Here is a 17,178-nt window from a genome sequence, read left to right as displayed (position 1 = left end):
CCTTGTCAGGTCGTCTGTTGTTCACGCCATGTTCTTTACGCCAGGTTTCATGTCCAGGTTTTTTCATATTGTGGTTTAGATTCCCCAGTTTAGGTTTGTGTTAATTTTGCTTCAGTTTGCCTTGCCTTTTGTTTGTACCTTTTACCAGCCTCATTAAATGGCTCGCCTTTTGTTAACATTCACGTTTTGTTCCCTGTTCCTTGGAGTCTGCATTTTGGGTCCTTCTCATCAATTCATACAGTCTGCCCTCGCCAGACTGTGACAGGCAAAGACAGGAAAGCTGGGAATAAGATGAAGATAGGACACAGTGAATAACCTTTGGGCACATTTAAATCAGGACACTGCATTAGACTTGCATATGTGGGTCACATGCTAGTAAGGCCAATAAGCTTCCAGTGGCCATGAGGAAATGGGAAAGGAAACAGGTAGAAATGTGTGACACTGAGGAAAAATGTACTGAAAATCAGTCCCTGCAGGTCTTACAAATTGTTGTTATCTGAAAAATGTCTAATTAGCAGCAGCTTCATGTTTCAGCATGATAATGATCCCCTCCATGCTACCAATGCAATAAAAGGATACCTTGATAGAAAAACACATAATGGAATACTGACCTGCCCAACCTGGACCTCAAATCAAAGCAGTGTGGGATCATCTTGCCAGAAAATGGAACAAAAGGCAGGAAACATCCAAAGAAGAGAATATGAATGTCAACCAAGAAGCCTGGAGACCTATTCCTGAAGACTACTTGAAGAAATTACAAGAGAGTTCAGGCTGTGCTGAAGAATAACCACTCTCTTTGTGAATTATACTTGTCACCGTATGCAGTACTTATACCATATTTCTATTCAAGTTTGCATGTTTCAATAAATCAGTGCACTCATCACCCATTTTCCCAGCAAAATATAGAGAAATGATGGGTGGTTTAAGACTTTTGCACTGTGCTGTGTATTACCATTGTGGCACAAAGTCACTTTAGAAAGTATTCAGGTCCCTCCCATATGGAAAAGATATATATAAATCTTATAAAGTTTGTATCTGTCTTGTGTGAAACTTGTATGAAAAGCATATAAGTGTGAAAACAGATATAAGATCCCTTGAAAAATTATATAATGAAACTTGTATGTTTTGGATACTTACTAAAACAATATATGAAAGTAATGCGAAAGTGGCCACTTTCATGAGTAATCACATATAAGTTTTTACTATTTCTTTTCCGTATGGGCTGCCATGTTTGTTTTAGAAGGCTGGCGTAACCACAGCATTCGAAAAAGAAGTTCCACTTCCTCTGTGATAGAAACACTGAACCTTCCTGATGTTCCTGCAGTAGCGAACAACCTGTCCTGTAGAGAAATAAATCACATCTTTAGCAACAGCCTTTTACCTTTTGTCACCATCTATAGACTCAGACTCAGGTTGAGATAGATTGTAAAAGATATAACTTAGAGGGAAAGCCAATGCAGAAGTGCATTAAACTTTGATTCTTCTAATCATCCAGGTGAGAATACAACTGGTATAGGAAGCTAGACCTCAGCAAAGCCTGTGCATTGTCACACAGTGCCGAGACATTTACCTGGTGTTGCATCACATTCACAATAAATGTTTGAGCCCTAGATCTGGTTTTCCCAGTGCCTTTCAGAGTAGAGTTCTGACCTGTGAGTGGATCTTTCCTCCAAAAGTTAACAAACTCCTCCAACAGGTGTCCAAGGGCTATTTGACCCAAGCAGGGAAAAATATCCATAGCTGGCAAGTTTTGGTATTTCAGGTAATCCTAAAACTCCCTGACAGCCATTTCTATAAGCCAATAATTTTCCAAACTTTTCCTTTTCCTTTCTGAATATGAACCTCGTTCCTTGTTCTGCTCACAAGACAGTGAAAGACTTCACTTCTATCCATTTTTAATTTTAAAAAAGATTTTTTTTTCATGGTTTTCTGCTTTAAAATTTAGTTTGATTTAGTAATAGCAGTTTTCAGAAGTGCTCCTAAACCCTTGCGGTGATTTCCACCTCAATATTGTGTATTATGGATGAAGTGGCACCTGAAGGCCTGAACATCACAGCCATTTAGTCATGGTCTTTGCCACTAGCATTCAGAGATTGCTCAATTTTCTCTCTCTCTCTCTCTTTTTTTTTTTTTTGTTAAAATTCCTCCCTCGAAGGAAGGGAGCATATTATTGGTTCTGTTGGTTTGTCTGTCTGTCTGTTGTTGGCAGTCTATTGACCACAGTTTTCAAGATATAATTTTCAAATTTTGTGTGATGGTGGATTTAAATGACATCTCGAGCTGATTTAATTTTGACAAAATTTGAATCAAGTTGGTCATGGGCACAGCAAATGTGAAAACCAGTGAAAACTTCATATTAGCAAAAAATAAATAAATAAATAAAATATCTATGGATTGTCTTCAAATTTCACAGGAATATACTAGGAGAAATGAGTACCTAGGTTGGCTAAGCATTTTACCTTGACCATCATTTTTAGCACCCGAGGCCAATGTTGTCCTTGAAAAAACCTTTGAGAAAACATATTGAGTAACATATCATATAAAAGGGCAAAAAGAGAGTTGTACAACAAACTTTTTATTTTTCACTATGATGCCTATCACGACACAATGATGCCATAACAGACTGATGTCATCATATTGTAATAAAAACATAAAACTTTAGCAATTGCCCTTCGTGGAGGAGTTGTACTTTCTGAGTGCTCTTGTTGTTTTTATTATATATTATGTTAATAATATCTTGCTATTGATAGAAAATTTGCTCACATATTGTTTTACAGAATCTTTTACACACTCTAGTTCTCTTTTTATATCCAGTCATATCAACAATTAGGCTGTGTATGAGACGCCCTTGATTTAAATATTTACCGATAACTGAAAGATATTTTTCAGATTGACTGTTTGTTTGAAAACAGGTTTGTAAAATGGAAGCATAAAAGAATACAGAGTGGTATACATGTAAAATATGATGATGCATGTAATGAATTAATTATGTGCAAGCTCACAATGAAATAATTAGCATCATGCATTATACATTTAAAACATTAGGTGCAAGACATGCATGCAACCATCTAAAGCTGCACAAAAGTGAAGCCATTGCTGGTGCTGTAGCATATGTAGCACTAATTTCAACCTTAAACAACATTTCAACAGGTTAATATGTGTCATTTTAAAGACACACTACTGAAGTTTTCAAAGAAGAAACAACAAACTCTCTGGCAAACAAAATCTGAATTTACAAGCAATTAAATGCTCCTTCACATGACCTCCTCAGTTCAAACAGGACAGGATCTTATCAGTGTAACCCAGTTTGTCCTAATATGACATCTACCATATGTTTGACTAGCTGCCTTTGCTTTAATATTGCAGGCATTAAAGGGTTATTACAGTAGTAGTATATTAGCAGTTACATAACATAAATTACAGTTACAACCAATTTATAAGAAAGCCGCATCTTTTTGACGTGTGAGTGTAGAAGTGTGTCTGTGACTGTACGGCATAATGGCTTATTAATTGTACTTTTTGTCTTTTCCCACTAGGTGTCACTATATCCATATGAAATGGTGCTGAAGACAGAAAGATGAACCATGAACCACTGTTAATCAGCCTTGCAGACATAAAGCCGTTCAACAACCAACCAACAGCCAGTCGGATTTTTTATTTTTTTTTACTGTCATTAGTATGTATGGAAAATCTGTTCTTATCAGTCCATATGATACTTTTTAGGTTTTTCAACAACAGGAAACAATCAGTTACTACCTACATTGGAAATACAGGGAGAGCTGGAGATAAAAGTGGGTGGCCAAGATTTTAAGTGGCACTTAATCAATGAGAGTCCTTGAAGCAACCATCCTTCATCTGATTAAAATCTGACACAAAAACAGGACAATGGTTCACATAAAGCAGCGGTCATGATGTCGTCTGATTGACTCCAGTGAAGTAACAGCAATAATGTTGTCCAAAGTAATGCTGGCCTTCATCTTGATCCTTCTCATCCTCCTGACTGTCGCTGGTAATGTACTTGTGTGCCTGGCTGTCTGTGCCTCTCGACGTCTCCGCTGCCTCACTAACTGTTTCATTTTGTCGCTGGCTGTGACAGACCTGCTGCTCGGCCTCTTAGTCCTCCCTTTCTCTGCTCTCCTACAGCTAAATGAAGAGTGGCCACTTGGCGCAGTCTTCTGCAACTTCTATATCTCCATGGATGTTATGTTGTGCACTGCCTCCATCCTCACCCTCCTGGCAATCAGTGTCGATCGCTACCTGGCAGTGACCATGCCTCTGAGATATGCATCACTGGTGTTACCGTGGAGAGTTGCTGTAGCCATGGCGAGTGTCTGGACTGTGTCTCTGGCCGTGTCTTTCTTGCCCATCCAAATGGGATGGAACACCGTTAACGGGACAGTGCAGAACCACGGGCCTTGGGCTTCGGAGGGGAAATGTCGTTTTGAACTGAACAGACCGTATGTGCTTACTGACTCTCTCCTCACCTTCTACCTGCCTCTGGTGGCTATGTGCTGGACCTACCTCAGAATACTTCGCATTGCACGTGCACAGGCCAAGCGCATTGTCAGTGAACGGCCCACTTGCATCACCAGCTACAACTGCAGGAGCAATTCTTCCACTACCACCACTGTGATTTCCAGCATTACAGTTGTGGCACTGCGGGAGCACAAAGCCACAGTGACACTGGCAGCAGTGATTGGGGCTTTTGTGGTGTGCTGGTTACCTTATTTCATCCTATTCACAGTGCTGGGCTTACAGGAGCATCCAGACCCTGGCACAGTGCCAGAATATTCCATTGTGCTGTGGCTAGGCTATGCCAACTCAGCCCTAAATCCAATCCTCTACGGAGCCCTCAACAGGGACTTCAGGTCAGCCTATACCCATCTACTGAGATGCCAATGCCCTATGTACAGCAGGTGGAGGAGCCAGCAGATATCCCCTTCTGTATCAGCAGGTAAAGCTGTTCAAAGTAAGTAAAAGTAACATTTGTACTTTTATAGCTGTTTTCCAGATTAATATCACAAACTACTACAAGATACTAAAAGCACTTGTAAAAGTGGAAAGTGAATCTAGTGTTTCTATTAGCCCGTGCATAAATTTATCAGGGGCACAAACAAAGATTTCTATTTTCTCCTCATTATGTTAGAGAAAAAGTTGGCCGTCAGCCATCCAACACCTGTACAAGATCTGTAATGTAGAAACATATGGGGCTTAAAAAGAATATACAGCTTAATGACATCTGTGCAGCAGTGGTAAGAAATATCCTTAAAAATGCATGCATCACCATGTTCTGAAGAGGGAGCTGATATAACAGAAATGGTAAAGGCCCCTAAAATCAAACCTTGTGGCACACCATGGATAGAGAACTGGAAGAAGACCAAAGGATCATCCAAACAGATATGAAAAGAACCACTACAAAGTAGAACCTGATACACCCACCCAGTATCCCAGTCTATAGAGCATAATGTGAGGTTCAGCAGTATCAAAGGAAGAGGTTAGGCTCAGTGGGTGAGCAAAGAACAACAATTTTGAGATTAGTCTTAAAAGCGCTAAGAAGAGAAAGATTAAGCTTTAAAAATATATATATATATTTTAAAATATGTGACTAAATAAGCAGGGACTTGATCGGCCATCACTGAAGTTCGATTACGGTAGGCACATAGGAACCAATACTAGTAAATGAAGCATTTTTGAGTTGCAGATAAAATATCAAGAGAACAGGAGGATGATGTCAATAACTCAATTAATTTCAACAGATAAAGAAAAGAAATAGGTAAAAATCTTCCTAAAATAACAGGCTCAGCTGGGGCAGGAACAGACAGTGAAGATGCTGAATTATTATTATTTCTCACATTTCTGTTTTTTGTTTTTTTTTCCTGCAGAGAAAGTATGAACATTTTCATAATTGATTTTTGAAATATTTGTGACAGCAGGTGGAGCAGGAGTAACAATATCACAATGTCAAATAAAACCCTAGGACTACCTTTGGTCTTTGAAACTAGGTTTGAAAAGCAAGCAGCCATTGTATTTCTTCTGAAGTTTTAAAACAAACTAAAAGATTATTTAAATGAAAGCAATGAATGGGTAAACAAGTTCAACTTTTTGACGAGAACACCTTAAACCATAAATAAATTATCCAAGGAGAAGAGTACGTCCTCATTTTTAACAGGACATACTTTATCTAAACTGATAAGACAATGACTAATATAACATATATTAAAGGATTAACATTGTTATTAGGGGATAAGAATAAATTGAAAGCATAAAAAAATATCAGCAGAAAAACAATTTGAAATTTGAGACCTGAGTGGGGAGAAAGGCACAAATACTTTTTAAAAAGAATACAGTGATGATCAGAAATAAAAATGTTCCTAAAACAAATCCAAACAACATTTAAACTCAAAGTACAAACAAGCTCCAGTCTGTGTCCTCTGGTATGCGTGGGGCCATAAGCATGCTGGTAACTCGTGATGCTGATAAAAGCTCTGGCAAAGACGTCAGAGTTGTCATTAATTTGTATGTTAAAATCCCCAGTTGTAATCAATCTGGAAAACTTCATGGAGCATGGTACACCACAGCACAATAAAAAGGACCCTTCTTCATGACTTTAATCAGCTGCTTCAAAAAATATCCAACATTTGCTGAACAACATTAGAACCATTTCCAGACTGCAGCGAGACCTCCTCCTCATTCGCTGTTGGCTAATGAGGGTGTAATCACCCGGGCAAACTCTGACGAGGGACAAATATTTGAGTCACACTGCCAGGTTTAAGTAAGGAATAAAAAAAATCAGTTTCTTGGAGAGTACAAAATCAATAAAGCTGAGTTAGCTGGCATGGTGGTGAAAAGGTTAGCACTTACAGCAAGAAGGTTTCTGGTGTCTGGTTTCTGTGTGGACTTTGCATCTTCCCTTTACCTGAGTGTGTTTCCTTCAGGTATTTCAACTTAACCACAGTTCAAATACATGCATTTTAGTTTAATTTGTTTTTCTAATTTGGCCATGACAGAAAGAATAAATAAAAAATGGCCACGGATGTGAGGTAGATAATGTGTTTAAAGCAACAGAATAAAACCTTGTATGAATATATGGTTAAATGTGGCTTGTAGCCTAAAGTCAGTAAGACTACAAATGCACCATACACATACGTACCAGTCCATTTTTTGGTTTCTGACTGTTTTGTATAAGACAGCAAACATTATAGTGTCAATACATTTTACAGTATATCCTCATCCCCAATTCCATCTTACCTTGAATTTCTTCAGCCAGAGACCAGCTTACAGAGGTAACGCTGCTGTGCGGCCACACCCCTGCCACCTGCAGAGCAGGTCTAACACATCAAAACGTCATGCTTCAAGAAATGAACAGCAGGACAGCCACAACATCTATCCAATTTGCAAATGGCACTGCTACCACAGATGTCAGTGGTGATGGAAGGTAAATTATTATTCAGGCTATTGTTACATTATGCTTCATAAACATGAATACAGAATGCTGCAGATGAGTTTGTGTCAGCACTGGTGTTATTGCCTGCACAGTCATGACTCAAACCTCATCATATATAAATTGAGTACTTAAAAAAAAAAAATCATGCTTTGCATCCAGACTGGAGTGACAATGCTGCAGCACCAACATTCAGATGAATGTGATGCTATGAAAAAAGCTCTATATGATACCCTGCTTTCAGTATGTCATTGCACTAAATCATATAATGTCTTTCTGTCATACTCTGAAAAATAAAATCTTCTCACTCACACAAATGCACATATATGTCTTTCTTCATTCTTTTCAGTGAACCCAGGTTGTGCTGAGCTTGTGCTTGTGAGGTGGATGGTGTGCTTACAAAACAACCCAGAACAGGAATCCATCAGGTCGATGACAAAAGGGCAACAAACAGACAAAAGATAGACAAAGATGTACAACCCCTTCTATTTGGAAGCATCCAGTATCACAGTAGAAACATCCATAGTACATTATGTAAGTAGAAATACATTCTGACATCCCTATAGCCCCCACAAACCAGTCCAGCTGAGAACAAACGAGCTGTAATACACACATCTTAGCTGTGTCATCCGCAGCATATCGGGCCATATTGCCATATGCTTATTAGGCTGAGAAATTTGCTTCCAGAATAAAGGAGTTACATTATCCAGTTTCACATCCTGTTATCATTTCTTTCTATGCATTTTGTGACTATCATTGACTTAATTGTTCATTTTATGTGCATGAGCTCAAAGTCTGACTCAGTTACAACAACAAAGGACAAAATCTGCGCCCATATTGCCGACAAGAGCACAGAGCTCTGTAGCAACAAGCACACATACGAGTGTGCGCAGACACACAGTCCATCAAATCTACATTAAAGCACATAATTATTCGAACATGTTTGCCATCCAGTAATTACTTTAACCAGATACTACAAGTTCTCTTTTAGTTTATTACATCATTTTATTGTTGTGTTTTTGGGTCAGCTGTCTGATCTGTACATTAATACTGCAGTATTCTTTTTGTGCATACAGCTATTTCCTCCACAGGACCCGTCCTACCTCCTGAAACTTTTATGTGTAGCCCCGTATGTATGTATACATTACCAACGGTGAGTGAATAGACGAGCAAACCTTTGCTCCTTTTCATTTGTGTCTTTATGAATACAAAGATAAGGATCTCTGCAACTCTACGCCTCAATCGGTAAGAATCAACTGCACATGCACAGCCAGCTCAGTCCACCCAGGACCAAACAAATGAGGCTGCTTCTACTTGGACGGAACTAAAACTGAACTTGTTTAACACAATTAGTTGACTGCAGCCAACTGTCACTCAGGGCAACATATGGCCCTAAAATGCTCTTAAGCAGACTAACTGTGGATAGTAATGAAGCACAGCAGGACCCAGTGAAGACCAGCCAATTAACTTGTTGTTCATCAATTTCATGAAGGACTGGATATTTTATATCCTGACACAAGAGTGCACTCCAGTGGGAATACAAAATACCACGTCTTCAGAATGGGAAAAAAAAGAAGAATTGGTGTTAAATTAAAAATGTTCAATAAAATGAGATAACGGAAGGGAGAAGGTGACAAATAGACTCTCGTTACACTTATTTATGTGTTGATAAATATGTGACCTTTCAATGTGTAGCATGTGAAATAATGTTATGTGTAGATTTTAAAGAATGGAGCCCCCTCCATATATTGTTTTACCGTTTATCATTTTGTGGTACAGAGCTGGTAAGTGTAAGCATCGAATCATACTGTAAATGTAACTATGGACTGAATAAATGGCATGCACTGTTCCTCAAAAAGCAAACATACCAATAAAGAGCAGCTCAAATAAAAAATATGATACATACCACCGTTTTTGGAGACAATACAGGCCGTTAAGCATGAACAGATCTTATCTTGTGGGATGATGCAGAAAACGTGTGTGTATGGTAAGGAACACAAGCACATTGGAAACAATTCATCACAGCTGTCAGCAAACATCGCTTCAAACTGTTGCCACATTAACACTTAACCTTCTCCATTCTTCAAGCTATTTCCTTTGAGGAATGACTCAGAAGTGTATACTAATATATATACATGCATGTTAGGTTGTAGCTGGAAACAACTGATTTTACAATCCAGTTCGCCACATGGAAACACTTATTTGGTTTATAGCTAGGAGAGTCATTTCTTCAATTCAACTCTAGAGAAATAACGGATTAGTTTTGATTGTTTCAAGTCTGTCTTACTCAATGCTGAACAGATCTCATACGTATTTCATTCTTCATGTCTTCTAGCAAGGCATTGCTTTCACGCGTGACTATGTAAAATATGAAGATCAAAAAGAGCCTTTGTTCAGCTACAGACATTTATGCCAAACATAACTTAAGGAATTTATAGCAAATGCAAGCTTGGAAATACTAGACTTGGATGTTTTTCAGGAAACGCTCTCTCCAACGAAATTTTAAGAACAACTTAAAATCGTTTGAGAGGGGAGTTCTGACAGCAAGATGACATTTGGAGTCAGTCGAGTAAAAGTGCAAATTACTACGTGTTGATATGTTCTTATATAAAATTGATGGGATATCATTGATCAGCTGGCAGCTGCGCGGACAATGTCTCAATAAAAAGTGATACTGGTACAGAACATGACATATTTAGCTCAGGCTAAACACCTGACCTGAGAGCAATTAAGTGCTTTACCTCAAGCTGTCAGGCTAACATTGTGCATCTTCTCATATGCAGTAAACAACTAACCCACAGAAAAAACTTTTCTCAAAAAACTTGAGATCCAAGTTTAACCGGTCACATACTTCCATATTTACAGTTATGTTAAAAAAAAAAGAAGGAGGTAATTATAAGCCTTTACATATCAGGACAAACATTTTTTTTAAGTTAATGTTGCTTCAGATGAACAACACATGACAAATTACATGGTGTAATTATGTATTTAAGAAAACCTACACCAAAATGCAGAAGCAGAAGTTCACTTTTACTGCTTCTACTGGAATTCGGAGGTTAACCAGCAACCAGGTGCTGATACTCAAAAGGATTTGATTAAGTGAGACCCTGTATAAAAGCAGACATGTTAACAGTTTGCTGCTTCTCGAGCATTCAGGTGTGTGTTAACACAATGCTGGTTATCAATCTGGAAAGGATTATATAGAAATCTCCCAAAAATGTAAAGTCCATAACTGTAGAATGAGAGAAGATATTCACTAGTGAAAAATCATTCAAAACAGCTGTCTTCAGTCTTCCCAGGCGTGGACGTCCCAGCAAATTCACCCCCCTGTCAGACCGTGCAATGCTCAGAGAAAATGCAAAAAACACAAGAACTACATTTCAGACTCTACACAGTTGGCATATTAAATGTTAAATTTCATAACAGTATCATTAGAAAAATATAGTTGTTTTTTTTTTTTTTTTTTTAGAAGAGTTGCCAAGAGAAAGCTCATTTTCTCTAAAAGTAGAAGTTGGCATAGCTGCATCTGAGCAAACCACAACACTTCAGGAACAATTTCCTTCTGACACATGAAGCCAAGGTGAGGATGTTTGGCCATAATTACAATGCCACATTTGGTCAAAACCAAACATCCCTTCAGCACAAACACCTCGTACTAACTGTCAAGCACAGCGGTGAAGGGGTAGTGGTTTGGACATGTTTGGCAGCCACAGGACCTGAACACCTTGCAGTCACCGAGTCAACCATGAAATCCTTTGTATATCAAAGTAGTCAAATGTGAGGTCACCTCTCTGACAGCAAACACTATTGAATCACAGTGTAATTAGTTTTTCAGAGATTGCTGTTGCATTTTGGCTTAGTTTTTGCAAAATAACTAATGACAGTAATATGTCATGTGTTGTTGTTCATCTGAATCTGTTATTATCTAAAAGAACAGAATTTGTTTATGATTTTCTAATACGTAATACCTTAGAATAGAAAGAGGTTGTGCTTTCATTCCACCACAACTGTATTTGTTGCATAATATTTGTTTTTTTTTAGAGCTGCAGGTTAGAGAGGCTTGTTAAGCAGAGCAGATGTGACCATACCTGTGGCCATCTTTTACCTGACAGTTTGCAGCTTTAAACACACATTACTATCAGATGTATATTATCAGCGTGGCTCTGCAAAATAAATGAATACAAAACTAAATAAAGAAGAAGGAATTTTAAATTGAGAAAGAAACTTTACATTGTGAGAAAGAAAAGGAATTACGTAGGGCTTCCACAGTTCAAAACACTAAAGTTGGTTAATATCAGAGAGAAAATTGATTCTGTTTTTTTCTTCTCCCTCTAGAGTCCCTCTATTCCTACATAAAAATCATGTGTCCCTTGGTAATTCTGGTCACTTGCTGCTCTTCTCCATCGCTGTGACCACTGACAGCTCAAACCACATGAAAACCATTCATCATGGCTCCTTTAACATTAGATTAATGTGGTGAAAACGGAACACATAAACTCTCTTTCTGTCACTCTAATACACACGCACACACAGACAAAAATACAGTACACACACTCAACTAGCCCTATATAAGCTATCAATCATAGATATTGTCATTATTCAAGTCTGTCATCGACAAGCCCCTTTCCTTCTCCCTCTCCCTCAGTCTGTCTTTCTCGCACTCCCCTTTTCTTTCTCTCTGTTCTCCTATCTTGCAAACACACATACACACACACAGACAGAGGAGAAGAGAGAGAATCATGAATCATAAATCTTATGAATGCCATCTTAAGACTGCTCAGCGCTATGAGAAAGAGAGATGATTGATAGACGTGAGTGAGTGTGGCGAAAGGAAAGAAGACGGACAGAAGGTTGCAACCGGTAACACCGAGGTCAGAGACTGCAGTTCAGGGGTCAAATGTATCAGAGCAGGCGCAATATGGCTGAGAAGGAAGGAGAAAATGGGAGGATGAGGAAAAGGAAGGGAGGGAGTAAATGGTTGAAGGGGAAGAGAGGGAGAGAGAGAGAGAGAAGAGGGAGGGAGGGCGAGAGTATGGGGGATGCTGCCACAGTGAGGCTAAAGCCATAACTCATCTTTTATTAAAAATAATGAAAAAAACTTAATGAGTTAATAATATCTGGAGAAAGAGATAGGGAGTGAGAGAGAGATGGAGGAAGGGACAGGAGGACAGAGAAAAGGAAGGAAAAGAAGAAAGGAAATGAGGAGGGAGCTCAGATGGAAAAGAGAACGGGGTCAGTGCGAGTCTCTTTTCACTCTCTGGTCATTTATTCCACTTTTCAAAGTTCACTCAAGATTCATTAGACGAACAGGGACAATCACGGGGATCCCTCTCATTCTGCAGACCTAAATCCCAAAGCCTGCTTGGTAATTAAAGGCACTTAACAACCAATTAACAGTGATGAGCTAAATTAGCAGGATGTTGTCTCCTTTGACTAGGCTACTGCATTATCAGTGTATTGAAAGAGCGATGAACAAACCTCAGTGGCCCGCGTTTGCATGTAGGCAAATGACGGATTAATTACTATTAAAACATCAGCATCTTAATGAGCTTGGAAACAATTAGAGAGGTCGTTAGTGTGTGGAGAACGGCTGAGAACAGAAGAAGGGCGGGCGTGCACAAACAGGAGAGAAATCTTCATTGGGAAGCAATACTGATTAAATGGACGTACGGTCGCACTCATCGCCCAATATCCACGGACTTATTAAATACATGACATCACCATTTGTCTTTTCTACCATCAAGCTACTTTTCTCCTGCCATTATCTTTCCCGCTTCTTCTCAGGCTTCCCCAACTCTGCCTTCGTTTCATCTCTCATAAAAAGCCTTTTTCTTGCTCTTCCATTGCTTTCTTCACTTTCTGCTTTTTAACTCCCATTTCTTCCTTCCCTCCTTCATGCTTGGGGGGCACAGTCCTGTGAAGGAATTTAATATGCAACTTTTATATGAGAAACCAATCGCATACGTCTGGGTCTATTGGGCTCGCAATCTATCGGCCCGGACGGCTAATGCAATAGAGGGAGCCTGGGCTATTTATCACACAGGGAGCTATCTTTTCCTCTCTCTCTCCCACTCTGCCCTCGCTCTCTCTGTCTTTATTCAAGCCCAGATTCCTGGCTGCCACTAAATCAGGCCAACTATGAGCTATGGCTGCCCAGAGGGCATCTCCTCTTTTATAGGAGGATTTGGATTTTGTATCTACTGGTTCCTCAGTGGTCGTTGAGACTGTGCAAACGGAAGCTATAAACATTCAACAAACAAAGGCAACAACTTAAATGTTTCTCCATCCCTGCTGTAATGATCGTGAACGTGCGAAGATATATGGAAGGAGGAGGATGCATAAGGCTGATGAATAAGATATCAAGGACATTTACACTGATGCTGCAAAGATTTGTTTCCGTGCATGTCCTCAGACAAAGAGGGAGAAACGCATGCGAAGATTACACATACACAGACATGTACACATTCTGTGCTGTTAGGATAATGCGACATAATTCACACATTATTGCTGTTACTAGTCACACACAGCAGCGGCGCGACGTCAAAAGTTTCCTGCTGAAAAACAAAAGTGACAGTGTGCAGAGGACGCTGCCCACCTGCAGCAATTAAAATGCCTCCAAAAACCAAATTCATTTCAACAAATTAGCCACATTACTGGCCACTGTGTAATCGCTGATGGCAATTAATAAGAAATTAGTCACAATCAGCCCTATATTAACATCTCACCCAGGGGCCGCGGCTGGAAATTAATAACCGGAGATTCATCTCTCTTACTGTCTCTTTTGGCTCTCTCTCTCTCTCACACACACACATGCACACACACCTACGCCCACCTATATTGTTCACGAATCACCTCTAAGACTGATTTTTTCTATGCGGATTGTCTCATATGATCCACAATCTGCTCATGTCAGCTAGCCAGCTTCCTCTTTACCGGGGTGTGAAAACCCCCTGAAAGACACAAGTGTGAGCATGTGCATGTGTATTTTCTCACCGGTACAGTCAACACATGCGCTCTTAACAGTTTGTGGACATACATTACATAGAGATACTGTATGTCTGTGTGGTGTGTACTGTGCATGTGTGTGAGTCAGGTGCTACATAAAATGGGGTGGGGGCATGGTGTTTGTGTGTTGGGGGGTGAACTGAGCCCGCCTCTAGGGGTCCTCACACCAATCAGCACAGCGCACCAAGAATCAATTAACACCAGTGGGAGGGGGCAGAGGCTATGGCACCATGCACACTTAGATACACACGTACGCATGGTGTCCGCACGCACTCTGCCCACACACATGGTACTGTCTGAGGAAATATCCATCAGATCACACGCTGCACAATGTGCCAGTGCGTGTGTGTCTTTGAGCGTGCGTGTCCCTATCCCAGTGTGCTCCGGGCTCTCATGGTGTGAGGTTGGGGAACAGATTGGGGGTCAGCAGGGGGGTCAGGCCAGGGTCACCCCCGTCTGAGCAGTGTGTGTGCGAGCGTGCATGTGTGTGTGTCAGTGTGGCCCGATCTGAGTGTGCGGACTGAAGCCTGACCACCACTTCCAGGGCTCACTGGCAGGCAGAAGTGAATAAGATTGATGGTGTTGATTCATATGACGAATTCATTGCTCCCTCTGAATCCATGGAGGATAAATACATCCACAGAAATTATGAAGCAAGGGACCAAAATGAGCATCTCACATTTCATATTCCTCTTTCACTCTTTCTCTTTGTTTGTCCCCCTCTCTCTTTCCCTCTTTGTCTCTCTCTCCGGTGTGGGGACAGCTGCTGGCTACATGAAAACCATTCATCATTGCATCTTTACTATAAAATTATTGACAGAGAGGAGGCTGAGGAGCTATATTGGCCAGCTTTTACAAGGTTGGACAAAGAGAAAAGTCACCTGTGAAAACATAATGAGATCTACGAAGCAAAAAACAAAAGGCAAATGTTTGTGGGTTGCTGCAGATGTCTATAGCTAAAAAGTCGAGCGAAAGCTTTTTCCACCACAACAGACGAAACAGAGTGGGCAAATAAAGTGATCAAAGGTGTCTACCATTTGCCCATGAACGTTCCACTTCGAAACCCCACCTCTTTCCTCTTCCTCTCACTCTACACATTGCCATCTCCATCTGTTAGCCCATTGCACTCATGCATCCACTACCCCCCTCTCATTCGTTTCCTCTCCTCCTATGCTCCTCTCTGGCCTTCCTACCCTCGGGGAGGTAAGGTGATCTCCCTGTGCTGGTGTAAGTGACTGGTATTAGTCTCCTTCTCTGTCTGTCTGTTTGATCCCAGTACTAATGACTCCACAGGGACTGGGGTCTGATAATGGGAAATCAATATAGAGAATAGTGCTCCGGAGTGGCCTCACTTAGCTCTCGCTCTTTCACGCCTCACAGCAAAGTGCCTCTGTGTATCCGTGTGTGTGTGTGTGTGTGTGTGTGTGCATGTGAGAGTGTGCAGAGGACTGCAGTAGTGTCAATATGTGCATGTGTGTTGAGGAAATCTGTATTTAAATATAGACCTATTTCCTAAAACAGACACATGCACAGAGCATATAAAAGATTTCGTACTAGTGCTGCTTTTTTAATTCAAATGAAAGATTCCCTGGACTGCACAACTTCTGCGGCCTCTGCAATATTCTCATTTCACGTTGGATCAAAACTCAAATTTTTAGACTCATTCAGCAGGGAAACGCTGTATATATCTGAGTGTGTGTGTCTAATCGGTCACACTACGCCTAGGGCAAGACAGGTGGGGCTGGTGGCATGAGGCTGGTGTCCCCCCACCCCATCCCCAGCCCCCACCCTGAGGGGCCAGAAGGCCCAGCAAAGCAGGGTGCTGGAGTAGCTGCCTCTGCCAGGTACCAGAGCTCTATGGCTGGTGGCAGCTGGTCCTCTGTCCCTCCCTCCTCTGCTCCCCTGCATGAGCGCCCCGCGGGCAGGCAACAGGAGGGGTGAGGAGGTCAAGAGGCATGAGAGAACGGGTGGAACAGCGGCGACATGCAGCATAATCGGCTTTTATGAAGTGGAGAGAACACAGACAGAGGGAGACGGGAAACACTGCACTGACACAATGCAGCTGACTACAAGCAGTAATGAATTAACACATTAGTGCCACGACCAGGGGCGTTCAAGAGCACTCAGCTGCTCTTAAGCACAAGCCCACCCTGGCACGCTCTCTCTCAGACATGCACACATAAATCAGTCATTATAGATAAAAAAAAAACCCACACACTCACTTATTAATTGCATCAGTCATTTTGTCAATGGCAGATCCCTTTGAAAGCTATTGAGTGTGATGAGAGACTTAAAAGCAGGGAAACTTTTACTTAGCCTTCAGCTCACATCTAACAGGTCAACTTCCAAACGTACAGCTACATACACACGCGCACACAAAGAAAAGAGTATACTTTGAGAATCCTCTTGTTCAAACTCAAGCCATGTGTCCAATTATCATCAGCCCCCCGGACTAATGCCTTAACTCTTTCTCTCACATCTAAGTCTTAGCCATCCACCCATCCATCCTGGGTTTTTTTTGCTCTTGTCCATCCCTAAAATCCATGTCTGTGCGGTTACTTACTTCCCTTTCTCACTCTTTTCCTCCCCCTCCCTCCGACTCTCCCTCCCTGACTTTTAACCAGCGTGAAGAGGCAGCCATGCATTCAACCATCAGACAGGCTAACATGGTCTACACACACACACACACACACACACACACACACACACACACACACACACACACACACACA

The 17,178-nt window shown here is 40.8% G+C and overlaps 1 protein-coding gene across 2 annotated transcripts; it reads left to right on the top strand.

The window, feature by feature from the left end:
• Positions 1–3,665: 3,665 nt before the first annotated feature.
• hrh2a (histamine receptor H2a) lies at positions 3,666–8,753 on the top strand. 2 transcript variants are annotated; one of them, XR_311458.1, is made up of 4 exons: positions 3,666–4,969; positions 7,264–7,435; positions 7,791–7,975; positions 8,518–8,753. XR_311458.1 is itself a non-coding variant. In XM_005723192.1 (3 exons), the coding sequence occupies exons 1-3, from the start codon at positions 3,949–3,951 to the stop codon at positions 7,807–7,809; spliced, it is 1,212 nt and encodes a 403-aa protein (XP_005723249.1). In that variant the 5' UTR covers positions 3,666–3,948; the 3' UTR covers positions 7,810–8,085. The 2 variants fall into 2 exon arrangements, 1 of the variants encoding a protein (XP_005723249.1); XM_005723192.1 differs by lacking the exon at positions 8,518–8,753 and having other exon boundaries at positions 7,791–8,085.
• Positions 8,754–17,178: the final 8,425 nt, after the last annotated feature.

The sequence above is a fragment of the Pundamilia nyererei genome, unplaced genomic scaffold, assembly GCF_000239375.1.
Source record: "Pundamilia nyererei isolate P.nyererei 1_Seehausen unplaced genomic scaffold, PunNye1.0 scaffold00008, whole genome shotgun sequence".
Taxonomy (NCBI): Eukaryota; Metazoa; Chordata; class Actinopteri; order Cichliformes; family Cichlidae; genus Pundamilia; species Pundamilia nyererei.
Note: the sequence above shows the minus strand (reverse complement) of the source record. Positions and strands in the feature narration are given on the sequence as shown.

Bases quoted from the DNA above. Each gene is read 5' to 3' on its own strand.
- hrh2a (XM_005723192.1), top strand. From the start codon at position 3,949: ATGTTGTCCAAAGTAATGCTGGCCTTCATCTTGATCCTTCTCATCCTC. The intron at 4,970-7,263 runs GTAAGTAAAAGT...GAATTTCTTCAG, and splicing joins AGCAGGTAAAGCTGTTCAAA to CCAGAGACCAGCTTACAGAG.